We start from the raw sequence: 27,375 nt of genomic DNA on the forward strand, positions 1-27,375 counted from the left end.
AAGTCCGAAACATTTCACCCTGTAACGAGGAGTTTCAACCCGAAACGTTTCATGCTGTGACAGGCACCAACTGAAACGCTGGACCGAAACACCTAAAGTCAAGAGAGATGGATGTGTTAGCACATTCATCCCCAAATTCTGCTCATCATTGGAGTCCCCTTTTTGGTCCCTTTTCATGGCCCTTGGTTGTGGGCTGGCCACCCTATTTTTGTACATTTTTCTGGGATTTTTCCCATGTCGGGTACCTTTTTCCCAGTCAGCCAGCAGACCCATGTCGAGTCGGCCAGGTTCTCATGTCCAGTCGGCCAGCCCCTCTTACCTATAAATAGGTGGGCTGGTCTCCCACTTTTCTCATAGTCTAGTCCTTTTTTTTGCTCCCTCACTTACGAGACTCTTCATGTCTCTTGCTTGGGACTGTATCACTTCAGTATATTCAGCATAGTTGCTTCATATCTCTCTCTTGCACTCTCTTCTCAGCACTCTAGTGCTTGTTTGCTTCCACTCTGTGCACTCATTCATGGTATCATCGCTCCTGGTTCAGCGTTAATCTGCTGCCCTAGTCAACGTTAACTTTTTGCCCCATATCTGCCTCAGTTTTCAGCACCTTCACATCTGCGTTTTCTTCTCAGTTCTACTGCTGGTCGGCTGGCTTCTTTCGGCGCCTCTCCACTGCAGATTCAGGTCTTCCCTCACTGGTTTGATCTTTGAGATTCCCTTCTTCGCCTGTCGGCTGCTCCTTTTCAGGGCTGCAGCATCATCTTGCTGCGTTTTCTTCCCTACAGGTGGCTCTTCCAGTTTTTGGTGTTCTGAGTTGAGGATTGGTGGCTTCTGGTACTTGTGGTGGACACTCCTTCCGAGATTGTGCACTTTTCTGAGATTGAGCCCAAGCTCTTGTGATGGCTCGACTACACTTCATATGTTCTTTGAGTCTGCAAAGTTGGATGGCTCCAACTACACTTTGTGGAAGGTGAAGGTGAAATCAGCCTTGCGTGGCGTGGATCTCTGGGATTGGCTTGTTACACCTGCCAATGCCACCCCTCCCACCCTTGCTTCCGGTGGTGTGACTCAGGCACATATTGATATTTGGCAGGCAAATGATCGTCCTGTTTTCTCTTTTTTGATGTTGAATTGTCAGGATTCTGTTCTCTCTCATGTGCGTACAGCAGACGCTGCACATGAAGTTTGGAAGGCATTTGCAGATCTTTACGAGATTAAGTCTCCGGGACGGATTTTGGCTTTGGAAAAGTAGCTTATGAACTTGTCAGTTTCTGCCTTTCAGGTACTCATCGTGTACTTGCTCTTGTGACTTCTCAATCGCAGTCGTGGATTGTGGATAGCAGTGCTACTACTCACATGACACCCCATCAAGATTGGTTCAAGGACTTCACTCCCAAGACAGGCAAGATCACTTTGGGTGATTCTTCTTCCATGCCAGTGCATGGACATGGCACTATCCCCATCTTTCGCTCCTCCGAGGACGAGGTACTTCTCTGACGTACTGTACATTCCAAATTTGGCATTTAACCTTTTGTCAGTGAGTGCTCTTACAGCTCAGGGTGCGGAGGTGATCTTCTCTCGTTATGAGATTACCATTCGTGATAAGGAGACTGGTAGCATCTTGGCTCAGGGAGTCCAAGATAGTGGTTTGTACAAGTTGACCGCTTTGCTTTCTTTTGGTTCTTCTTCAACTCTTTGGCATGCTCGGTTTGGCCATTTGAGCTATCAGCTTCTAAAGCGAGCTTCGAAGGATGGGTTGGTTGAGGGTTTATCGACCATCAAGGCTCCATCTTTTGTTTGTTTCTCTTGTTTACAAGGCAAGCAACACCGAGACGCCTTTTCGAAGGAGGCGACACGCAAATCTTTGACATCACTTGCTCTTGTTCATGCAAACTTATGTGGTCCTATGAGTTCCGAGTCTTTAAGGCGTTGTACAAGCTCATGATGGTGGATGACTTCTCCAGATATACTTGGGTCTTCTTTCTGAAGTCCAAGGATGAGGTTTTTCGGCACTTTTGTGATTGGAGAATTGAGGTGGAAAAAGAGACCGGTTCCTCGATCAAGGCTCTCAGGACCGACAGAGGGGGTGAGTTTCCATCCTAGGAGTTTCAGCAATATTGCAAGGCTAGTGGCATTCAGAGACAGCTTACTACAACATATACTCCATCACAGAATGAAGTTGCACAGAGGAAGAATAGGACCATTATGGAGATGGCCCGTGCTATGCTTGAGCATTCTTCATTACCTCGACGTGTCTGGGCTAAGGCGGCTTCTATTGTTGTTTACATTCAGAACAAGTCTCCTACTACTGCTCTTTCATATAAAACTCCATATGAGGCTTTCCATCGTGAGAAGCCCTCTGTTGTTCATTTCCAGGTATTTGGTTGTTCGGCGTATGTACATGTGCCTAAGGAGCATCGCTCCAAGTTGGACTTGAAGTCTTAGTGCATGACTTTTCTCGAATACAGCATTGTGTCCAAGGCATATCGTCTATATGATCAGCAGGCCGGCAAAGTTGTTGTGAGCCGTGATGTGGTGTTCAACAAGACTCCTACATCTTCAGAGGGGGGTGGTGAGCTTCTTCTTCCTTCGCCTCCTCCTCCTCCTCCTCCTCCCTCTGCTCCTGTTACACCTCCAGCTGTGGATTCTCAGTCAAATGATGACGACTCTGCTCCTCCTCCATCGAGTTCGAGCAGATCTGTGCCTGGATGGTATTTTCAGACAGTTCGTGATTCTGGGTTACATGAGCTTCCTTTTGCTCCTTTGCCTGGTTCTCTCAGGCGATCTTCCAGAGTTTCAGGGAAACAAATTCATGAGGGCAATATGTTTGTTAACTATGCTCTTATGTCCTCTATCATTCATGGTCCTTCTGATCCCACTTCTATGGACGAGGCTCTTTCACATGAGCCTTGGCGTCATGCTATGCAGGCAGAGTTGGATGCTATTGAACGGAATGGCACTTGGACTTTGGTGCGTAGGCCACTGCAGCGTAAGTTGATTGGTGTGCACTGGATCTTCAAATCGAAGTTCCGAGCTGATGGCAGCTTGGAGCACGAGGCGAAGTTGGTTGCCAAGGGTTATGCTCAGCGCCTTGGAGTCGACTTCGATGAGACCTTCGCTCTGATGGCCCGAATGACTACCATTCACACTGTTCTTGCTCTCCTAAACGTGAAGTCGACTTTCCTGAATCAGGTGACTAGGAGGTTTATGTTGATCAGCCGCAAGGATTTGTTGTTCCAGGCAAACGGGATCAGGTGTACCGGCTGAAGAAAGCTTTATATGGTCTAAAGCAAGCTCCACGGGCTTGGTACCAGCAGATTGATGAGTTCTTTCAGAAGCACGGCCTGCGCCGTTCTCATGCGAATTCGAACCTTTATATCCTCCTTGAGAGGGGGTTGATTGTTATCATCGTGGTCCATGTTGATGACCTCATCTTTACAGGTTCTTATTCTACGAGGATCCGTTCAATCATGGATGCTTTGGAGACAGAGTTTGAGATGACGGATCTTGGCCTTCTACATTATTTTCTTGGCTTTGAGATTTGGCAGACCCCGAAGGGCATTTTCTTCTCTCAGCAGAAGTACGCACGGGAGATTCTTGACAGATTTCAGATGACTGGATGCAAACCAATATCTTCTCCTATGGATACTAGTGAGAAGCTTTCTCTTCTTGATACTTCTCCAAGGATTGATCAGGGACAGTATCGAGTTCTCGTCGATTGTTTAGTTTGGTTGACCTACTCCCGATTGGACACGTGTTTCGCAGTCAACTTACTGAGTTTTTTCTCATCCAAACCCTAGCAGCATTGGCGGTGTGCTCTCAGAGTTCTTCGGTACTTGCGTGGTACTCTAGACTTTGGTATCTTCTATGGCCAAGGATGCACTCTTCTTGGATGGTCTGATTCAGATTGGGCTAGAGATCTAGATACTTGGCGTTTGACCACCGGTTGTGTTTTTTCACTTGGTTCTAGAGCCATCGTTTGGAGTATTCTCCTTCAGCGGAGAATGCAAGAGATTTGTTCACCAAGACGGTTTCTCAGGCTTCCTTGGCTCCTCATCTTCGGCTTCTTGGAGTATGTTCAGCATCTGGTGCTAAGAGGGGGTGTTAGCACATTCATCCCTAGATTCTGCTCATCATTGGAGTCCCCTTTTCATGGCCCTTGGTTGTGGGCTGGCCACCCTATTTTTGTACATTTTCATAAAAATTTCAACATTACTCACATAATCCATTACCACGAGTGATAACATAAGTATAAAAGACATCTCTACTATTAATATTTAAGCTTCAAATCTCAAAGTTTTGAAAAGTTAGACGTTTCACTTTGAAGATTTCAGTGGGCATTTCACTGAAACGTTGAAACATTTCATGTGTTTCAAAGGTTTCATGTTTCAGACTACCTGAAACGCATTTCACGATGACCATGGGTTCAAGAGGATGAATTCCTTGCGAAATTACAAGACTGGGAGGATCGTGAATCAAAGGCGTACTCATTGCTTGTGCAGACCATTGAGAAGATCTCACCGGCCGTGCAACTCTAGCCAGTGCGCATCAAGTTTGGTCCAAGTTGGAGGATCTCTATGCTCGAGCTTCCTCGATGAGGACAGTTACTCTGCAAGGGCAACTCTACAGTCTGTTATTTCCTCTTGGTAGTTCTATGCAATCATTCCTTATGAATGCCAAGGTTATCCATGACCAGTTATTGGCAATGGGTGTTGCCTTGTCCTTTGCTCAGTTGGCTGCACTTTATCCTCACAAAGCTTCCTCTGGAGTACGATGTGGTTTCTCACGCTTTGCGGTGCCAGGTCACAAAAAACAAGATGGATTTTGATGACCTCAGCTCCCTTCTCTTGGAAGAAGAATCCATCCTCGTTTCACAGGGAAAGGTCAAGAATGGTCAGGATTAGGCACTTTCTACAGTGCAGAAGACAAGTCTTTATCCCAGAAGAAGGGCAAAGTCACGACACAGGACAGTGATACAGATACTTGAAGTGACTCATCTAGGGCTCCCAAGGCGATTCTGGCTCGGGAGGACTGGGATGGTGTTCTTCTCTAGTTATACAGATTGTTTTTTGCCATGTGCTTCCAGCCAGAGGAGGCTTGTGGGCAGGAGAGGGGAGTATTAGCAGCTCCATTTCTAGTACATGGGAACCATTGGAGTTCCAAGCATTAAAAGTCTAGCAAGACAAGGTCACCTTTGCGAGCTATGAATTGGATGTGTTCCAAGTTCATTTCTTGGTGTAGCAAAGACTATGGATAGGATTTGTTCCAAGTTCATTGTTCGAGGCTTTGGGATGTGATGTGTTCATAGTCCACTATTGGGGGATTATGGGCGTGGTTTGTCCAACAGCTCATCATTTTGTATACTTGGAGTTCACTGCACGCTGGTCTGGGAATTCGGAGCCAAGCAGATTTCTTTGCTGTTCAGGGTGGCATTTTGTTTTGAAGTGTTAGGTTGGCAGGTGCTCTTTCCGAGGTGTATCCAGTACAATGCAATACTGGAGTGTCCACAATTGCATCTTCATCAGCCTTTTGCATACTATGAGCTGCAAAGGGGGTGTTAGAATTTTGTGCATCTTTGGACCTTTTATTGGCACACTTTTTTTTTCACATTTATGCTAGTCGTGGGTTGTCGGCTAGCTTCTGGTGGCAGTCGGCCAGCTTCTGGCCTCCCTATATAAAGGGCCTCCCTCATCACTTGTTCACTATCCAATTCATAAGCACATATTGTAATGCTCTGTTGCTGGCTATCACCATTGTAACCTCTTGCTTATCAATAAAGGTGATCATGTCAACAATCACTTTGTCTCTCGAGGGGGGGAGGGGGGGGGGGGGTTGTGTGCGCAAAGAAGGGCAGGAGAGTGCAAGGGAAACAAGAAGGGCCCGGGGAACCAACGCTAGGGCAAGGGAGGCAGGGAGGGTGCACACAAGGGTACAGGTAAAAAAGGGGGGGAGAAGGGGGAGTTGCAGGCCTCTTCTTGCAATCTTGGCATGTATTTCTCGGCCCTTAAGTTTGCTCTTTCTTCTTGTTGGGTAAACCTTGGAAATGCATTATACCTATTAGGAAATAAATTGTGCACACTTTTATTTATAAACATCCACTAATTTATCGGCTATCCCGAAGGATCATAAAAATGGACACTCTCACCTCCTCAAGTCTATAAATGAGAAATATGCTCATAAATGGGGGTCCAAGGGCTACCAAGAGCACCAAGATTCTGATTAGGCCTTGGCTTAGCTAAAAGTTCAAACCTACCATGAGGACTCGGGAGTGGCATCTTGTGGTACGGGACACCAAAGCTAGAGCGAGAAGCTTTGCCCCCGTGTTGGCCTAGCCTCATGATTCCAGGATGCTCCCCACAAGAGCTATGGCTGGGAGGAGGTGAGCTTGTCAAATGAACTAATATGTGACATTTGCAGACCTAAGATAGTTGAGAGATCCTTCTATGATACTTATGATAGAGGCTTGCTTCAGCATTTGCAATGTAAAAAAATATGGAACATGAATTACTCCCTGTCCTGCAGCAACCTTTCTCCAGTTCCCACATCAATAAGACACGTGTGCACCTTTTCTCCACCTGAAATGCAGCAGTCCTCAATAGCGAGACTATTGGATTTTTCAAGGGATCCTTGGCAAAATATATCGAAGTCTCACAATGCTGGCCAACAGGAATGCATAACCATGATCAAAAGTTTTGCAACTTTGTAGAGCTTCACAAGTGTAAGCCTAAAAGGTCACTTGGTGACTGAATCACCAGCTCCAAACACATCTATGCTTGTCACCTTCAATCTTTTATTGCCTCTTAATGCTCTAAAAAGCACAAATAACAATTGGCATCCCTTATCATTCATATGCACCATGTTCCCCAGCTGAGGGTGTGAGTTCAAACCCTGACACGTAATAGCGAGACTATTGAATTTGTCAAGGGATCCTTGGCAAAAATTGCCAAGTCTCACCATGCTGGCAAACTGGCATGCATAATCCAAAGGTTTGCAACTTTGTAGAGATTCACAAGTGTAAGCCTAAAAAGGTCACTTGGTGACTGAATAACCAGCTCCAAACACATCTATGCTTGTCACCTTTGATCTTTTATTGCCTCTTAATGCCAAATAAACAATTCGCTTCATATAGTGACTACTATCATTGTGAATCAGCGTGCACTCTAAAAAGCACAAATAACAGTTGGCATCCCTTATCGTTCATATCGTACCATGTTCCCCACCTGAGGGTGTGAGTTCAAACCCTGACATCTAATATAATATATTAATGTATCACAAAAAACACTACTAACCTCTTGTGTGTCCCTGCTGTTTGTTACTGGCTTATTGTCATTGTTCTCAAGGATAATATGCCTGAACTGGCTGTTAGGCACGTCTTTTACTATGTGCCATTTGACAGGGACTTTGCCAGTCCACTTATCTTGCTGCCAAAAATCCAGAGATTTGTTAAAATCTACAGGTCCGACTATCTCAGCTACACCACAAAACTGCCCACTTGCATTCACCTGAAATCACATTCAAGCCAATATCAATACCTATGCGACATCCTGCTTAATGAGAACAAGGCAGAATAGCACTTTAGAGAAGAAATGCATGTCCACATACTAACCGAGAAAAAAAGGAACAATGGACATATTCCAGATGATGCTTGTGCTTCATGGTATGCTGCATCCAACTTCTTGTTTCCATTTGCTGTGCTGGCCCACACGCTGTATTTGATGCTTTTATGGATGTCATCTTCACTATAAGACTTTATTATGAAAAACTTTGCATTGTCATACGCAGTTACAAAATCAGGACGATTGTATTGGTCTTTGTTCACCGGCAGGCTTACGGGTTCAGGTGTACCATTAGCAGCTCCCTGCGTTCGGATGTACCTCACAGCACCAGGGGTGGTTCGCTGATACCGGCCTCTTGTTGTTCTGGGTCCCTTATTTTGCTCATTAAGAATGTCCCAACTTGGACTCCCATTGCTCAGCATCCCATTACCTCTGCCCCAAGGCTTTCCCTTGTCAAGTGCATACCAATTGCGGCCATTTCCTCGAGGTTCCCAACCAGTGGTGGTCCCTATCCTTCCGGAGTTTGCAGAGCCAGGATATATTCTGGAAGATGGCTGAAAAGCCCTCCCAAATGTTCCAGCTGTAGATGCCACTCCGATGCGAGGTCGATGCTGCTGACCAGATGGGATATGAGGCTTTGCAGTGGATAGAAAATGCAATTGTTAGTAAGAGCAGCAATCATTGCACACACAAAAATACTAGCCATAGTGCCCAGCAGTCGATGTCAGTAAGAGCAGCAGTCATTGCACAGAAAAAAAAGCTACCCACAACACCCAGCATGAATCGTACAGTCCTAAAAACCAAAAAGCACATCAAATGCACTGCATTCCAAATCACAACCAAAAATAAATTCCATGTACTGAAAATCTTTACTGGTTTTCAAAGCACTCACTAGTAAAGGAGCCAGGGGTCTCACATTCTGCCCAGAAGCGGACATGGATGACAAGCCATGCCTTTGCTGCACTTCAGCTACTTTGGATAAATCTGACCATGGAGCACCTATCCTAGCGCCTTCATACCCTACCCTCACATCCTGTGATCCTGATGTCGGTGCACTTACAGGAAGAATTCCTCGCCCATAAACACCAGAAGGATACCCCATGTAGCCCGGTCTTGCACCTGAAGGCCCATTGTTTCCACTGACAGCAGTACTAGCCGATCGATCACTGGAAGATTCTCCCGTGCTTCCGGTTGAAGCTTCCAGGCTAGCAGGTGCTGAAGAAGTGATAAAGGGAACATTGGAAGGTACTGACTGCTGGTACATCTGCCCAGGATAAGAATATCCCTGTGCACTATACAACTGACCATCTCCCCTGATGGGTGCTCCTGCTGTGTAAGACGCGTAAAGATGTTGTGGATTATAAGCATAACCTGAAGGATGATATACAAGAGGACCACTATCACTGTAGGCACCCTGCAAAATTTGAAGGAAAAAAAGAGGGATTGTAAAAATCCATGTAGTATGAATTGAACTGCATGTCACACTGCGACAATGATTGACAACACTTGGATCCAATTGAAAGATGACATCCTCACCGAATTCTGTGGATCTACGCCCTCAGCACTAGCATGTCTGGAATAGTCATCCCAGTCACCCACAGGATAATCATAACCTGTGTTATGAATGAAGAAGTCAGCTTTCTGGAGAACAACAATAAAGAACCTCTCCTGTGATCAAAAGCTTGACATATATGCCTGTGATTTTTGTAGGCAATCCACTTCCCCAGTGAAATGGCAAACAGAGAGTGTCACTACTCACCCCCAATATAGTAACCATGATGCGTTGGGTAACCATTCAAAGCATAATACATGCCTGCCTCCATCCCTCCATAACCTGCAGAAATATTAGATGTGTCTGCCACACCTGCTCCAGATGGATCCAATCCTACCTCTTGAGTGCCGACATTGGGGTTCGGTTGCACCTGCATTAAAGCACGATCATTGGCTTTTACATAAATCCTCTTCAAACACAAGCATGCACACAGGTGGGCATTGCTCAACACAAAACACAAAGAATAGCTCGCAGTGCTGGGCAGCAAACTGTCCGAATACGCAGCAGATATGAGACAAACAACTGAGAGCACGCGCAACAAGACTCCACGATGAAGATGAGCAAACGCAAGAGAGAGAACCACCAGCCTAAAAACGCAGAACTGAGTGTGGAAGAGCAAACGCAGAAGAGAGAGAGAGAAGCTGTATAAACTCTGCTATATACAATAGATCCGGTACACAATACCCAATGATACAATGTAGTGTGGGGGCAAGGCCATCTATATATAAGGCCCTAGGCTGCTGGTCGGCCAGCCCAAAACAGGCCGACAACAAGACAAAAGGCCCACGACTGGAAAAGACACCAGTTGGCCAGCAACATCAAGTCGGCCAAGACACATCCAGTCGGCCAACTCAGCAGTCCCCCCCCCATGACCAAAGAAAATGGGAAAAATACATGGAAAATGGGGCAAAATGGGTAAACACTTAAATGGGCAGGCACACCGACAACACTCACCGTGGTGTGTAATGTTCAGCCAGGAGATGACTGCTAACACCCCCTCTCAGCTCCTGGATGTGGAACCAACCCCAGTGAGCTGGAGTGCTACTGGAGTCGTGAAGAGGTCTGCTGCATTGTCCTCCGTCGAACAAAATTCTAGCAAGATGTCATCCGCAAAAAACGTCTCACAAACAAAGTGACTCTGGATGACCGTGGGTTCCGCCAACGGAAACCCAATCTCGCCAGTAACCTCTGCAACCGCACCACCTCGCAAGTAGCACCACAAGCAGCCCGGTACTCTGCCTCTGTAGATGACAAGGCAATATTTGGCTGCCTCTTGTTGCTCCATGAAACTGTAGCTTGATGTAGATCTCCTCGTGTTTGGATCTCCTCTCCAATCTGAGTCACTCCAATCATGGAGTCCGACTCCATCCGTCATTCCCCCTCTAGTATCATAGAAGAGTCCAAGATCCTTCGTACTTTGCAAATACTGCAATCCTGCGTCCCAACGAGTGTTCAAAGGCGTCTGCATGAATGAGCTCAACAGCCCCACCGGGAAGCTCAAGTCCATTGTGGTGTTTAGCAACCAAATCGATGAACCAAACCGCTTCCGATCCCAAGAGGCATCAACCTGCTCACAAGGATCATCAACTATAACTGTGGTATGCCAAGTACTGGAACCTACTGAAGACCATACAAGGCCTTCCGAAACCTATAAACTACCCCCTCTGAACCCGGAATCTCAAAATCTGGAGACTGCTCAACAAACACCTCCTCTTGCAAGTCACCATCTGCCACTTGCTTGGCTTTCCTACAAGTCCCTTGGGAAAGAGCTTCCTCAACTGCAAGAGGCTCTTTGTCTCGAATGATACGAGACATCAAAGCATAGTTCACCTGTAAAGGCTCCTCTGACTAACGAATACAAGAACTGGAATGTCCCTGCCTACTGCTGCCAACAACTGGAATGTCCCTGCCTACTACTGCCAACATGTCACATGCACTCTGCACTAAGTGCATGGTGACAAGATGGCTCATCATCAGACGTGCATCATTTGTACAGTTTTAGAACCCAATAGGATGATATTTGTCGTATGCCGTGACCCCATTGTACATCCTCAGTCCAGGATAAGTCAGGCACGAGCTACGTAGGTCATTCCTCAGCCTTAGTGGGTCAGTCAGTCAGTCAAGTCCCTTAACCCACTTGGAGAGAATCATTCATGCATGTAGAGTCAGTAGAAGCCTTAGGGTTTGCATCAGAAAGCACTCTGCATCTTGCATAACATGCATACATATGCCTGTGCATCATTTAGAACATCCCCAAAGCCTTAGGGAATTTACTGGGATTTATCTGGTATTTTTTCCATATTTATTAGTATTTATTTATCATTATTTGCATTATTGGGCATTTATAAATATTAAGTTTATTAAATGACCAACCTCCAGTTAGTATAAATAGGCTTGCCTAGAGTCTCTTTTGCTCATTCAGTCTTCATTGTGCTAAGAGCTCTCCTCTCTCTCTTGCTCTCAGCATAAGACTAATCCATGCCCTAGTGCCCATAAGCTTTCTTCTCCAGCCCTTGAGAACCATAGCTTCAGTCCAGCCCTAGGTGTTTGTCCTCAGCCCTCAATCAGCCTGTTTCAGCACCAAAGCAGCCCTGATTCAGTCCCTTACAGTCCCCCATATTCAGCCCACAGTTCATCATAGTTCCACGCCTGAAACCAGTAGCAAACAGCCTTCATACCTGCGTTTTGGTGCAGCCTTACAGCAGCCTACCTGCGTTTTGCTCCAGCCGTACAGTTCCAGCCCTGAAATCATCTGTTGCTGCTGCGTTTCAGTCCATCAACACTCCCACAGATCAGCGTTTCTGTCCACAGCAGAAGCCAGCCCTGAAGCAACAGTCCACAACAGTTTCCAGCATTGAAACAGTTGTTTGCATCAGTATCCAGCATTCTCTGCATCATCAACACATTCAGCAGTCATCTGGTGAAGGTAACACAGCATTCATATGTGTTTTCAGCATTCTAACAGTGTGTAGAACAGTCCACCTTCTTCTTCTTTGAGCCTCAGGTATGCAGCCCTTCCTCATGCCCTTGGGAGGAGTGCATAGGCTCGAGATCCAGTCATTGAGGTGTTTCTACAGCAGTGTACAGATCAGCCTTACTCCGATCCTCCGAGATCTTGCGTTTGGCTTATCTACAGTCCAAAGTCATTCTCTCTAAAGTAATAAAGCAAATACTATCTCGTTATCGGGATAGGGGGCCCTTCAGTGGGTAATTCGGGACCCAATCTGGTGTACAGTGTTCATATCTCTCTCTCATCTCTTTAAAGTTTGAAGTAAATGAAATGGATTGCTAAACTCACGAAACTCAGGATACAGAAGACGGTGTGAGCATATTGTGTGACAGGATCAACCAATACAAAGACTTCCGCTGCATATCACATTGGTATCAGATTCAGATAGTCCACACACACCGTATCCTAGCGTGGGGGCATCCTCGGATGGTTAGATTGCGTTCCGGCACGACCACCGACTTCAGCATCATGTCTACACGAGAGAGTACTCATCAGCCGGAAGACGTCTCCCCCGAAGGAGACCTTGCTCTTCCGCCCACAGCAGACACCATAGCTCTTTTAAGAGCTCAGAACCAGCTACTCATGGAGCGTCTCCAACTCTTGGAGGCAGCAGCAGCACGTCCTTCTACACCTCCAGCAGCACCCGACTACATCTCCCTCTTCTTTCAGATGGAACAACAAAGGAGAGAGGACGAGGCCCGAAGGAGAAGAGAAAAAGAAGAAAGACGGGACTATGAGGAAGCCCAACGCAGGATCGACGAAGACCGGCGTCAGGCTGAACTCGCCGCTCGGGAACACCAACGTGAGCTTGATCGAGAACGTATGTTACTCGAACACCAACGGGAAAAGGAGGCCATACACTTGAGGTATCAGCAGCTCTCCTCAGTCTCCCCAGTCATAGGTGTCACCAGCCAGCATCCCGCAGCAGCTTCAACCACCATCATTCGCAGTCAACCGAATTTCAGCAAGTATGATGGTAAGTGTGATCATTCTTCAGTTAATCAATTTGTTCATCAGTTTAATGCACATTTTCCATTAGCTAGGATCACAGACCCACAAGACAAAGTCCACTTAGCGGCTCCCCATCTCACTGGTGAGGCAGTCACTTGGTGGCAGCATTGGTCTAGTATTCATACTGACCAGGCCACAGGTGTCACAGCCTTTGACTGGGACATCTTTGTCCATGACCTGAAGACCAGATTTCTCCCGCCCCAGTACATGACCGGTCTGAAAGACGAGTTCTATGGACTCAGACAGAACGGTTCCCCAGTGCTTCAGTTTTCCGGTAAGGTTATTACTTTAGCACAGCAGTTAGGGTTATCTGAGCAGGCCAAGATGGAGCAATTCATTCGTGGATTGGACTCCAACATTCGGTTCACAGTTCGTAACTTTGAACCAAGTACATATGACCGGGCTCTGACTCTCGCTCAGAATGAAGAAATGAAGCTCAACGGGGGCAAGCCCAAGCAGACATCTCAGTCCAGTACCAAACCCCAACAGCAGCAATCAGCTGCACAGTCAGGGAAAGGTAACGCATCTTCTAAAGATGCTAAGAAGGACAGCAGTAATAGCTCCAGTTCAGGGGGTAAGAAGGATAAAGAACCTAAGAAAACCCCTGATGAAAAGGCTAAAGCAGGCATTACTGGAGGTTATCTTCCTCCAGAGGAGCAAAAGAAGTACCAGTCAGAAAATAGATGTTTTTTCTGTCATATTATAGGGCATGGTAAGAAGGATTGCCACAAATGGCAAGCGGCACAAGCTGCCAAAGCTCCTTCGGCCACAGTTGCCACAGCTTCCCCAGCTCCTCCAGCCCCGCCTACTACCTCAAATGCAGTTCAACTTTTACCTTCCATGCATCCTATACCATCCGTGGTATTTGATGCTAAGCAGGAGGGTGAGAGCGATGCTGCTCAGAAGAGCCTTATCCGAGCTTATGGCTCTGCCCAGGGCCGACAGTTTGTAGTCCTTTTCGATATGGGTAGTTCTGAAGACGCCATCTCTCCCCAGTTGGCTAATAAATTGAACTGCACATTAGTCCCATATCATCTGGATGTGGACGGGTTTACACCTGGTCTTCGCACCCACATTTCCCAGAAGGCACAGCAGTTTGCCTTTGATGTTCAGAAGGCCTCATTTCAACGAGATTTCATCGTCTCCCCTCTGTTAGGGTGTGACATGATCTTAGGAATTCAGTGGTTCCGTCAGTATGAGCCTATTCCCGATTGGGGGCAGGACACTTTTACTATTTGTAAAGGTTTTCCTGAGCCTGTCATGATTCGTGGGGATAGAAGCATTCTTGGCATCCCATTGATTTCGCATCTCCAGGCCCGACGAGCTATCCGCAAGGGAGCAGAAGGAGCACTCCTTTATATTCGTGCTCAAGCAGATCCTCCCTCATTAGTAGCATCCATTACATCTTCAGTCCCTCAGTTAGCAGACCTCCTGTCCAGACACCAGGACATTATGCTTAGGGACGATCTTCCACCCAGTCTCCCACCCTCTCGCCTTGAGGACCATCACATTGATTTGGTCCCTGGATCAGACCCTCCTAGCAGGTTTCCCTATCGTCTTTCCAAGACTTTAGAGGGCGAGTTGGAAAAGCAGTTATCTGAGCTTCTCCGAGCCGGATTCATTCGGCCTTCTTCCTCCCCATTTGCTGCACCTATCCTATTTGTCCAAAAGAAGGACAAGTCTGCACGCCTTTGTGTAGACTACAGGGCATTAAACAAACTCACTATCAAGAACAAGTTTCCTATGCCCAGGATAGAGTACATTTTGGAGCGTTTAGACGGTGCTAAGTTTTTCACTAAGATCGATCTCAAGAGTGGTTACCATCAGGTCCGCATTTTTGAAGCTGACATTCCAAAAACAGCTTTCAGGACAGAGCGTGGTCACTACGAGTTCGTAGTCATGCCTTTTGGGCTTACAAATGCACCCGCAACGTTCAATAAGATGATGTCTAGGATTTTCGCAGTCCACATTGGGAAGTGTGTTTTCATATTCCTTGATGACATACTAGTCTTCTCAGCCATTGCGGAGCAGCATGAGAAAGATGTGGAGAAAGTCTTGCAACTTTTGCGAGATAATCAGCTCTACATAAATGCCAAAAAGTCTATCTTTGGTGTTAAGGAAGTTCAGTATTTGGGCTACATCATTGGTTCCGATGGGATTAGACTGGACCCCTCAAAGGTTCAAGAGATCTTAGATTGGGATATTCCTAAGACCGCCCAAGAAATCCGTTCATTCGTAGGTCTTTGTCAGGCCTATAGCACACATGTCCATCAGTTTTCCAACCTTGCAGCACCTCTGACCGACTTGCTCAAGGGGGTGAAGACTCGTAAGCAGAAAGTCTCAGTTACAGGTAAGGCACTTGATGCATTCCGTGCACTCCAGAAAGCTGCCTCAGAAGCACCTGTATTAAAGTTAGCATCATGGGACGAACCTTTCGAGGTCATCACCGATGCCAGCAATGTAGCCATAGGTGCAGTCCTCCAGCAGGACAATAGACCCGTGGCTTATTTTTACAGCAGAAAGTTGGATGTCGCCGAAAAGAATTATTCGGTATATGACAAAGAGCTTTTGGGTGTGATCACAGCGCTTAAACATTGGAAGCCTTTTCTTTATGGACAGGCTTTCACAGTGAAAACAGACCACCAAGCACTTAAGTGGCTTCAGACTATGCCAAGTGCCCAGTGGAGTGATCGACAGGCCAGGTGGAGTCAAATCTTCCAACAGTTTGGAGGTATGATTGAATACATCCCTGGTAAGCATAACCCAGTAGCAGATGCTCTCAGTCGAAAGTCCAGCATCCAGGCAGTCCAAGAAGCTACCATTCTCGAAATCACGGGGAAGGACTTGGATAGTATGAAAGACCAATATGTCGACTCCCCTGAGTTTGGTACTCAGTATAGTTTGGCCCTCACTTCTGAGCCTGGCCACTATTCAGTACAGAACGGTTGGTTGTTCTACAAGAACCGTCTCTGTGTTACTCGAGAAAAGCGTTCCGCTCTTCTCCACGATGCCCATGACTCCTTAGTTGGAGGACATAGGGGTATCAACAGTACCCTCGAGAAATTAGAACGGTCCTTTTATTGGCCAAAGATGAGGCGTGATGTCTATGCACATGTACAAGCCTGTAAGATTTGTCAAAAAGTCAAGGTTCCCCATACAAAGAAGGCAGGTTTACTTCAACCTTTGCCTATCCCCGACGGACCTTTTATCGACATATCTATGGACTTTGTAGGGCCTCTACCAGCATCCACTGGATCCCGTAACACTCAGTGTTTTACCATTGTGGATCGCTTCAGTAAGTTCTGCATGCTCATCCCATGCAAGCATACGGCCACAGCCGAGGACGTAGCCCGTCTGTTTCTCAAGCATTGGTATCCAATTTGTGGTTTGCCTAGCACCATAACATCAGACAGAGATTCCAAGTTTACCTCGCATTTCTGGAGGGCATTATTTGAAAACTTTGGAACTAAGTTGCAGTTGTCTAGTGCATTCCATCCCCAGACAGATGGCCAGACAGAAATTTATAATCAGTTGGCCTTTGATGTCCTCAAGTCATACTGTTATGACCAGCAGTCCAAATGGGAGCACTATCTTCCGTTGGTCCAAGCTATCTTAAACGACACGCATTCATCCAGTGTCGGACGGACTCCATATGAAGCAGCCTTTGGTCGCCGTTTTTTTTTTTTTTTTTGACGAGAATGGTGTCTCCATCTTTAGAGGCTAATAAAACCACGGAAGCATTTTCCGAGATCATTGAGTCAGTCAAAGACCGCTTGACCAAAGCTCAGGAAGCATATAGCAGACAGGCAAATAAATCTAGACGAGATGTCCACTTCAAGGAAGGGGATTGGGTCTATTTGCGTATCATGAAGCAGAGATTGAAACAAGTGGGCAAACGTTGTCCCAAGCTTTCTTTCCGTAGTTTTGGCCCTTTTCCAATAGTTAAGAAGATAAGTGATGTCTCAATGAAATTAAAGTTGCCTGCCAGTTGGACAATGCATGATGTTTTCCATGTTTCTTGGCTAAAACCATATGTTGGTCTAGAAGTGTTTGATGTTTCAGATGAACAGCAGCCAGACGTGGTAGACGAGGCAGAAGTTATTGAGCCTGAGCAGATCCTTCTTCATCGATGGAAGCATGGTTCCGGTCGACGGATTCGTCAGTTCTATACGAAGTTCCGAGATCGAGGCACCCACGAAGCCGTATGGCTCGACGAGGAGTTCTTCCAGGAGTACCCCCAGTTATTGGCGGACTACTTGGAAGCCATGAACCTGCCGCCAAGCTAATCAGGAGGGAATGTCGCATGCACTCTGCACTAAGTGCATGGTGACAAGATGGCTCATCATCAGAAGTGCATCATTTGTACAGTTTTAGAACCCAATAGGATGATATTTGTCGTATGCCGTGACCCCATTGTACATCCTCAGTCCAGGATAAGTCAGGCACGAGCTACGTAGGTCATTCCTCAGCCTTAGTGGGTCAGTCAGTCAGTCAAGTCCCTTAACCCACTTGGAGAGAATCATTCATGCATGTAGAGTCAGTAGAAGCCTTAGGGTTTGCATCAGAAAGCACTCTGCATCTTGCATAACATGCATACATATGCCTGTGCATCATTTAGAACATCCCCAAAGCCTTAGGGAATTTACTGGGATTTATCTGGTATTTTTCCCATATTTATTAGTATTTATTTATCATTATTTGCATTATTGGGCATTTATAAATATTAAGTTTATTAAATGACCAACCTCCAGTTAGTATAAATAGGCTTGCCTAGAGTCTCTTTTGCTCATTCAGTCTTCATTGTGCTAAGAGCTCTCCTCTCTCTCTTGCTCTCAGCATAAGACTAATCCATGCCCTAGTGCCCATAAGCTTTCTTCTCCAGCCCTTGAGAACCATAGCTTCAGTCCAGCCCTAGGTGTTTGTCCTCAGCCCTCAATCAGCCTGTTTCAGCACCAAAGCAGCCCTGATTCAGTCCCTTACAGTCCCCCATATTCAGCCCACAGTTCATCATAGTTCCACGCCTGAAACCAGTAGCAAACAGCCTTCATACCTGCGTTTTGGTGCAGCCTTACAGCAGCCTACCTGCGTTTTGCTCCAGCCGTACAGTTCCAGCCCTGAAATCATCTGTTGCTGCTGCGTTTCAGTCCATCAACACTCCCACAGATCAGCGTTTCTGTCCACAGCAGAAGCCAGCCCTGAAGCAACAGTCCACAACAGTTTCCAGCATTGAAACAGTTGTTTGCATCAGTATCCAGCATTCTCTGCATCATCAACACATTCAGCAGTCATCTGGTGAAGGTAACACAGCATTCATATGTGTTTTCAGCATTTTAACAGTGTGTAGAACAGTCCACCTTCTTCTTCTTTGAGCCTCAGGTATGCAGCCCTTCCTCATGCCCTTGGGAGGAGTGCATAGGCTCGAGATCCAGTCATTGAGGTGTTTCTACAGCAGTGTACAGATCAGCCTTACTCCGATCCTCCGAGATCTTGCGTTTGGCTTATCTACAGTCCAAAGTCATTCTCTCTAAAGTAATAAAGCAAATACTATCTCGTTATCGGGATAGGGGGCCCTTCAGTGGGTAATTCGGGACCCAATCTGGTGTACAGTGTTCATATCTCTCTCTCATCTCTTTAAAGTTTGAAGTAAATGAAATGGATTGCTAAACTCACGAAACTCAGGATACAGAAGACGGTGTGAGCATATTGTGTGACAGGATCAACCAATACAAAGACTTCCGCTGCATATCACACAACAACTGGCAAGCCATCCACCATCAAGTCCCAGAAAGCCTGTTGCAACGTATCCACATTCAAGTGGTCATGACGAAACTGCCACACATCACCTAACTGAGAACTTGTAAGAGAGAGTGCTGAGAGTTTGTAAATCCCATTCTCCACTCCACCTTCCCATACAACCTGGCCTGTCACTTTGTCCCTAAGAGCAACAAAATGCTCCTCAAACTCCACCCGTACACCAATCTTGCAGACCTCATGTAACATGCAGAAGCTCTGGGGGTCTTCTTTCAGCTCTAAACACCATTGGCAACATGCTAATGCAAAACGCAGACATGAAGAGAAAGTAGAGAGAGAGAGAGAGAGAGAGAGAGAGAGAGAGATACGCTAGAAATTCAGTATATTCATATAGTACAAAAAGGTACTTTTCTACAACCCTAGGCTGCCTCATACAAAAGGTGATAAAACACCCAAAATCTAGTCCCTACTTGGACCCTAAGGACCCAACTCTTACGGAGTTGAATGACTAATAATGATGGGCATCTACCCCTTCTATAGGCTTTTGGATTTTCATGGAGTGATGGCCGACTGCTGGTCGGCCAGCCGACTGGACATAAAATCATCAACATGATGCGCCTGCAGCCGCCTAGGTTCTGATTCAGCCGACAGCCCTTCTGGTCTCAGCCAACAGCTCCTACTTTGCTCTGGTACAGCCGACAGGGATCCAAGTCCTCCATTCCAATACTGGCTCCAAACTATAGCTTGCTCCTAACTCTGGTCTTTTTCTAGCTACCCCTTCTGAACTAGCTCCAGAGAATGTCCATGGCATTTTCATGCACATGACACCTCATGCACTGACAACATATGAAAACCAAGGGATGGGACTAAAGGAACTTGGGAGGAATGCTTCCCCCCTCTTGCATCGGGAACGATCTCTAACATGCCCTCACTGTGAATAGGTATAGTGGACTCGTCACCAATCAAGATGTGACCTGCATGCCTTCGAAGATCCTGTAATAACTCCTGAGAAGAAGTCATGTGCCTGGAAGCACCACTATCAAGAATCCACTCCCGAGTGTCCCTAGCGGTGAGTCCAACCGCCTCCCTACTCAAAGAAGTTGAAACGCTGGTGTCCATAATCTCCAAGTACACAAAAGCTCAAGTCTTCACGGTAACTGCTGTCAGCTGAGGAATCTGCATGCTTCTCGGTGCTCTGCTTAGGACATTTTCTCCAATAATGGCCTTTCTCGCCACAATTGTACAGGGCCTCTTTGCCTTCAAGGCATCACGATCCACGTCGGGCTCCTGCTCGAAAGACTTCACGTGTGAAGACTTCACGTTGCCCCATAGTTGTCAGGTACAATACCGTATGGTTCATACGATATTGTTAGAAGTCATCTCCTATCTAGTTTTATACACCAGGGCCTTTGTTGTGGGTGTGCCCGCCCTTATGAGGTGTTTTATCATTTTTCCCCACTCTCCGCATTTTCCCCCTATTTTTCCCATTTTTTCTGTGGCTTGGGAGGCAGCCAGAGGTTGGCAGGAGCACTGAGTGGCTGGCCGACTAACCCATCAGCAGCAGACAAGTGACTGGCCGACTGCCCAACAGCAGTCGTGGACCTCTGTACTACTGGCCGACTGGATGTATGCAGTCGTGGGCCTCATTTATTGCTGGCCGACTGATGATGCAGTCGTGGAGTGCCTTTTTCAGCAGGCCGACTGCTCATATGGGGGCATATAAATAGGCCCCCAGCCCCCATACCATTTGTGTATCATACGCGGGATCTTCTTGTGTATATAGAGCAGAGTTACACGCCTACATCTCTCTCTCTCTTGTGCTGTATTTTTTCTGCATGCGTTTTGCTCGTGTTCCCAGATCTGGTCATCATCTCCGCTGCGTATTCTGACATGGTATCAAAGCCCTAGGCTCTAGATAGGTCTTGGGATTTGTGTGAGCAAGAGGGGGACTGCTGTGTTGCTGATTGGTGGACTGTTTTGGACTTTTCGGGAAGAGGAGAAGCAAGAGGAAGACGGGCTGATTTGCTGGACAGCCACTTGCAGGTTTTAGTTCTTCTTTGTTCCCACGCACCCACCCTTTTCAGAGTACATCCCCGCAATGGCAGATCTGTTAGAGATGGCCAAGAGGTATGTGAAGATCCCGACACTCCCCACGTTCCCGGTGGACCGTCAGCTGGACGGGAGCAACTACGGCATATGGAAGGTTATGATGGAATCTGTTCTGGAGTCTTACGGCCTCGCAGATTTCGTCGTTGTTGGTATTCCACGGCCGGAAGTAGAGGAAGGGGAATTACCGTCAACCCAAAAGGACCGGGAGGCTCAGACACAGATGTGGGATCGTGTCAACGCCAGGGTCCGTTCGTTTATCTTTCTCAACTGCACACCACAGGTAATCAATCATGTAAAGCATATGACGCTAGCCAAAGGTATATGGCAGCATTTGGCCTCTCTTTACAACAGGGTATCGCCCATGAAGAGGATTTCCTTGGAAGTACAGATGCGGGTTATGAACCCTGCAAAGTCGTCGACGATGCGGGAGCATATTAACAAGCTGCAGGCTCTTCAATAGGAAGTTCTTCAAGCTAGGAAGGAGATATCGTCAGAGGACATGGCCATAACGTTGCTGTCACATTTGCCCTCTTCGTACTCAACATTTTACTCGTCTTTGATTACCAGTGGCAGGCTCAGCACCATCACGTGGGAGGAGCTTGTGCCCATGGTCCTGGACCAGGAGGAACGATTCACGAACCCTCCTCAGGGTGGAGGTTCGGAGGCCTTAACTGGCCAACGGTCGAAAGGCCGTAACTCGGACAAAGGGAAGGCTTCATCGGAGAAGTCTTCTGAGAAGAAGTCCGATGCTGACCGCAAGAAACTGAAGGCAGAGAGGACCTGTAACGATTGTGGCGAGAAAGGCCACTATTGGAGGCAGTGTCCCAAGCGGAAGACCGAGAAGGGTGAAGATTCCTCAGCAGCAATCATGAAGACTCCGGCTTTTGTGCACCTGGAGGTGGTGGACACCGATGTTTCATTTTCTTCAGGCAAGGACGAGATTGGAGGATTCTCCGCAACAGATACTCGAGAGTGGATTCTCGATAGTGGTGCTTCCAAGCACATGACTCCTTCCCGTTCCGGTTTATAGGATCTCTGCAGATGTTCTGGTCACATTCTTACTGGGGATACGTCCACTATCCCAGTTCACAGTGAGGGCAGGATGGAGATAGTTCCCGATGGCAGAGGGGGGAAGCATTCCTCCCAGGTGTTGTATGTTCCGGCACTTGGTTTTCATCTGTTGTCAGTCATGGAGTTTACAAGCTTTCAACACTCTCTCCCAGGTCCTCAGGTTTGTGATGAGTGGCAGTCTGGTAATAGCCACTTGAGTATGGATACGTTGCAGGTGCAGGCTTTCCGGGACCAGATGGTGGATAGCTTGCCAGTAGATGGCAGCAGTTGGCAGGAACTTTCCAGTACTGATGTTGGTGGTTCTTGTGTTCGTGAGTCAGAGGAAACTAAACAAGTCACTTATGCTTTGATGTCTCGTCGTGTTCGGGACAAAGAACCTCCAGTAGATGAGGATGTTCTTTCCACGGGGATCTTTCAGAAAGCCAGGCAGGTGGCAGCTGATTACTTGCAGAAGGAGGTGGTTTCTCCAGGCTTTGTGGTTCCGGATTCAGAGGGGGTGGTTGACAGGTTTCAGAAGGCCTTGCGTGGTCTTCAGGAGGTTTCCAGGACTTGTTTTTGCACCGTAACAGGTGTTGATCCTTGTGAGCAGTGTGATGCCTCTTTGACTCAGAAGCAGGATGGTTCATTGATCTGGTTGATGGACACCAGATTGGACGGGAGCTTCCTGATGAGGCAGTTAAGCTCATGGTTCCGGATGACTCTTTGGGAGACAGGATTGCATTTCCTGTGGTTTCTGCGGCATGCGAAGGATCATGGACTCTTGTACACAGGAGGGGGATTGTTGGATGGAGTCCGACTCCATGGTTGGAGTACTCGGTTTGGGGAGGAGATCCGAACACGAGGAGATCTACTTCAGGCCCAGGAGCAGTTTTCCGGAGCAGTAAGAGGCAGTCATCTTTTGCCTTGTCGCGGACAGAGGCAGAGTACCGGGCTGCTTGTGATGCTGCTTGTGAGGTGGTGAGGATGCAGAGGTTGCATGGCAAGTTTGGGCTTCCACTGGAGGAACCCATGGTCATCCAGAGGCACTTTGTTCGTGAACAGATCGTTGCTGATGACATCTTGCTAGAGTTCTGTTCGACGGAGGACAGTACGGTGGACCTCTTCACGAAGTCACTATCTCAGGAGTTGCTCAGGCGGCACCCCAGCTCCCTGTGGTTGGTTTCACAGCCAGAAGCTGAGAGGGGGTGTTAGAAGTCATCTCCTATCTAGTTTTATACACCAGGGCCTTTGTTGTGGGTGTGCCCGCCCTTATGAGGTGTTTTATCATTTTTCCCCACTCTCCGCATTTTCCCCCTATTTTTCCCATTTTTTTTGTAGCTTGGGAGGCAGCCAGAGGTTGGCAGGAGCACTGAGTGGCTAGCCGACTGCCCAACAGCAGTCATGGACCTCTCTACTGCTGGCCGACTAGATGTATGCAGTCGTGGGCCTCATTTATTGTTGGCCGACTGATGATGCAGTCGTGGAGTGCCTTTTTCAGCAGGCCGACTGCTCATATGGGGGCATATAAATAGGCCCCCAGCCCCCATACCATTTGTGTATCATACCCAGGATCTTCTTGTGTATATAGAGCAGAGTTACACGCCTACATCTCTCTCTCTCTTGTGCTATATTTTTTCTGCATGCGTTTTGCTCTTGTGTTCCCAGATCTGGTCACCATCTCCGCTGCGTATTCTGACAGATACGATACCGTACAGAAAAATACGGTACGATATAAATTTTTTCTTATCGTACGATAAAATACGGTGTTTTAAAAAAATACTTATAAACTTAGGTATTTCCAAGTCTAGATATGGAGTATTTTAGAAAGGAGGAAAGCATCATAGTACAGAGGAAGCTCGAACAGCCATAGATAAGAAAAAAAAAGGCCATTACCTCCCAAAAAAAATAACTTTTTTTGGAAAAAAAATAGATTATTTTTGAAAGAAAAAAAATCAAAAAAAAATATTCTTAAAAAATCCGTGCGAGTACGTACGGTATTCTATACGATAAGGCGTCGTACGCCGTACGAAAACAACCCTGTGTTGCCTGTACTACGACTTTTTGACCGTTGGCCAGTCAAGGCCTCAGAACCTCTGCCCTCTGGAGGGTTTGTAAAACGCTCTTCTTGGTCCAAGACCTTAGACACAAGCTCCTCCCGCGTGATGGTGCTAAGCCTGCCACTGGTGGTCAAAGAGTACTAGAAAGCTAAGACTGAGAGGTCATATGAGACAACAAAGTGATGGCCATGTCATCTAAAGATATCTCCTTCCTAGTCTGAAGAACCTCTTGCTGAAGAGCCCGCAACATTTTGATGTGCTCCCGCATCGTCGAAGACTTTGCAGGATCCATCACCCGCATCATAGGTGATACCCTGTTATACAGAGAAGCCAAATGTTGCCAAATCCCTCTGGCCAACATCATATGTTTGATATGATTAATCACCTGGGGTGTGCAATTAAGGAAGATGAAAGAACACACACGGACATCGACACGATCCTACAACTGTGCCTGAGCCTCCCATTCTTTCCGAGTAGAGGTTAACAACTCCCCGTCCTCCAACTCTGGAGGTGGAACACCAACGATAATGAAATCAACCAAGTCATAAGACTCCATACAGACTCCATCATAAACTTCCAGATGCCATAGTTAGTCCTGTCCAACTGCCGATCCACGGGGAACGTGGGGCTCTAGAGTAGGGATCTTCACGTGCTTCTCAACCATCTCAAGCAAGTCTACCATGTCGAGGGGGGGGGGGGGGGCCGGGGCGGGGTCGGGGTCGGGGGGGTGGGTTACTTTGGTCTTGTGAAGGGAGGGTAGGTGGAAAAAAAATTGAAGAGGAGGCTGCAACTAATATGCAAGGTGGCTATCCAACGGTGATGGCCGCCTTCTACCCAATCTCCAAGTCCCGAACAGCTCAAGAGATCTCCAATCAACACCAAAAAAACCAGCAGTACCACAAGCTCTTCAAATCTCCCGCATGCTCTCCAAGGTCTTCAAGAAACAGTCCCGCATGCTCTCCAAGGTCTTCAAGAAACAGTCCCGCAAGCTCTCCAATGTCTCCAACCTTCAAGCCACCCAGGGCTTTGATACTATGTCGAAATACACAGCGAATATGAGACAAACAACTGAGAGCACACGCAGCAAGACTCCACGATGAAGATGAGCAAATGCAAGAGAGAGAACCACCGGCCTGAAAACGCAGAACTGAGTGTGGAAGAGCAAACGCAGAAGAGAGAGAGAGAGAGAGAGAGAGAGAGAAGCCATTTAAACTCTGCTATATACAATAGATCCGGTACACAATACCCAATGATACAATGGAGTGTGGGGGCAAGGCCATCTATATATATGGCCCTAGGCTGCTGGTCGGCCAGCCCAAAACAGGCCAACAGCAAGACAAAAGGCCCACGACTGGAAAAGACACCAGTCGGCCAGCAACATCAAGTCAGCCAAGACACATCCAGTAGGACAACTCAGTAGTTCCCCCCACGACCAAAGAAAATGGGGAAAATACATGGAAAAATGGGGAAAATACATGGAAAAATGGGGCAAAATAGGTAAACACCTAAATGGGCGGGCACACCCACGACACTAGCCCTGGTGTGTAATGTACAGAGAGAAACATGATCCTAGCAACTAAACATGCGAGCTTGTTACCTCCACAGTGTCTCGGATGCTTGACTGTGAATCAACTTGAAGATTTTGCAGCAAATCTGCCACGTCTGAAAACAAAACTAGATTAAGGATAGCAAGATTTTCACTGACTTCTTACACTTAAAGGAAGCCAATGCCTAAACATGTCCTAATCTAATGATCATTGTTCATTCAAGCTGAGAGTTGGACAGGTCAGAATGCTTGTCCATCCTTGACAAGCTCCCGGTGACAGGCAGGGGTTGCCAAGTGACCAGACAGAGACATGAAAAGAAATTGCTGATAATTTCATAGCCGCTTGCTCTGGCCGTCCCAGGCAAAAATGGAACATGCTACTGATTACCAAGTGTTGACAAAACCATCAGAACTCAGAAGCCCTACAGTGGCTACGGGAGAGCATGAGCAACTCAATCTTGCACAAAACAATCCATGTCACTTAAGAAAACCTAAAAACAGCAACATTTCCAGTTCTTGCCTGTACTACAAGGCAATTTCATGCCATTGCAGATACCCTAATGACCATCTTTTCCAGTGCTTGTGCTGCTACTACCCTGAATGACAATCTCTCCACTTCTTGTGCTCGTAGTGCTGTTATTACAGAAACATTAAGTGACCATATTTCCACTTTTTGTGCCCACAAACGATTCTGTGCCGCTACTGCAGAAGCCCTAGAGGGGGCAGAAGGCGACAACAAAATTTAAATTCAAAGAAAAGGCAACGATCACTCAACAAAGAGGATACTTTCTGCTGTTGGAGCATTGGTCCCCATGGTCCAAGAGATTATTCCACGGCACGATCAGCAGATAGAAAACCCTTCAAAGCTCTAACCAGAAAGGGTTAGCAGTAATACTTTTAACTGTGCAGAATTGCGGCGAGAGCTCAGAACAGAAAGCGAAGAATGTCAGCGCACACAATGGCCTGCGGGGAAAAAAAAATCCGCACAATCGACTGCAGAATTAGTACAAAAAGGAGCAGATCGACCGCTTCAGCTCACAGGGAAACCTCAGAAATTCCACATACCTTGAATTGTGCAGAAAAAATGGCGTTTGCCGCCTGCGTTTAGCTCAACGTCAGCTGCTCACCTGCATCTTCCTCCTAATATCTGAAAATGTTCTCTGCAGAAAAACCCTCCGCAGTGGAACGAGCGCGCCGAAAAACCCTAGAAAAATCCGCCGGATCGGGAAGAATGGATGCAAGAAGAATGGCAGAGCTAGGGCTAGAGTTTTAGCGTTAGGGTGAGGGTTAGGGTTAGGGTTTTGGCGACGTTTAATTCAACAATGGCATGAAATAGTAGCCGGAGCAGCAAACGCCATAGCAGGACAGCTCGAGAAAGGGGAACTTCGTGAAGGAATGGAAAAAATTATCGATCAATGCTTTGCCACATTACAAGATTCGTTCATAACCATATGATAGCATGCCTCGTGGCTTTGTGTGCATATTTATAATCTATAACTTAATGATGATGGGTTGTTTCATCTAGGTTAATTAATTCGGTCAAATTTGACACAAACCCAAATTGGCACAAACCTCCCTAGAGCTAAAGCTGCCGCAAGTCATGACATGGAAGTAGTTCAGTGGATAGAGCGATTGTGTTATTCCAAGTTCAAACCGTGTTGGCTACGATGGACATGTCCTTGTAACTTGTCGGATGATGGGTGTGTGTGTGTGTGTTGTAACCAACATATCCGGGT

At 46.9% G+C, this 27,375-nt stretch overlaps 1 protein-coding gene across 4 annotated transcripts in view; it reads right to left on the reverse strand.

Moving 5' to 3' along the window:
- Positions 1-27,106, reverse strand: part of LOC147609935 (YTH domain-containing protein ECT4-like) — a 39,448-nt gene extending 12,342 nt beyond the window's left edge. The window contains exons 1-8 of one of the 4 annotated variants that reach the window (XM_086787167.1): positions 26,705-27,106; positions 26,426-26,602; positions 25,691-25,755; positions 9,313-9,475; positions 9,090-9,166; positions 8,446-8,967; positions 7,604-8,188; positions 7,287-7,499 (exon numbers count right to left, since the gene is read on the reverse strand). In XM_086787167.1, the coding sequence (XP_086643293.1) occupies positions 7,287-7,499; positions 7,604-8,188; positions 8,446-8,967; positions 9,090-9,166; positions 9,313-9,475; positions 25,691-25,755; positions 26,426-26,453 (1,653 nt within the window). In that variant the 5' untranslated portion in view covers positions 26,454-26,602; positions 26,705-27,106. The remainder of the gene's footprint in view (positions 1-7,286; positions 7,500-7,603; positions 8,189-8,445; positions 8,968-9,089; positions 9,167-9,312; positions 9,476-25,690; positions 25,756-26,425; positions 26,603-26,704) is intronic. The other 3 variants (XM_086787170.1, XM_086787168.1, XM_086787169.1) reach the window with 3 other exon arrangements.
- Positions 27,107-27,375: the final 269 nt, after the last annotated feature.

This window comes from Cibotium barometz, chromosome 50 (genome assembly GCF_041138505.1).
Source record: "Cibotium barometz isolate CiBa-2024 chromosome 50, ASM4113850v1, whole genome shotgun sequence".
In the NCBI taxonomy this organism is placed as follows: Eukaryota; Viridiplantae; Streptophyta; class Polypodiopsida; order Cyatheales; family Cibotiaceae; genus Cibotium; species Cibotium barometz.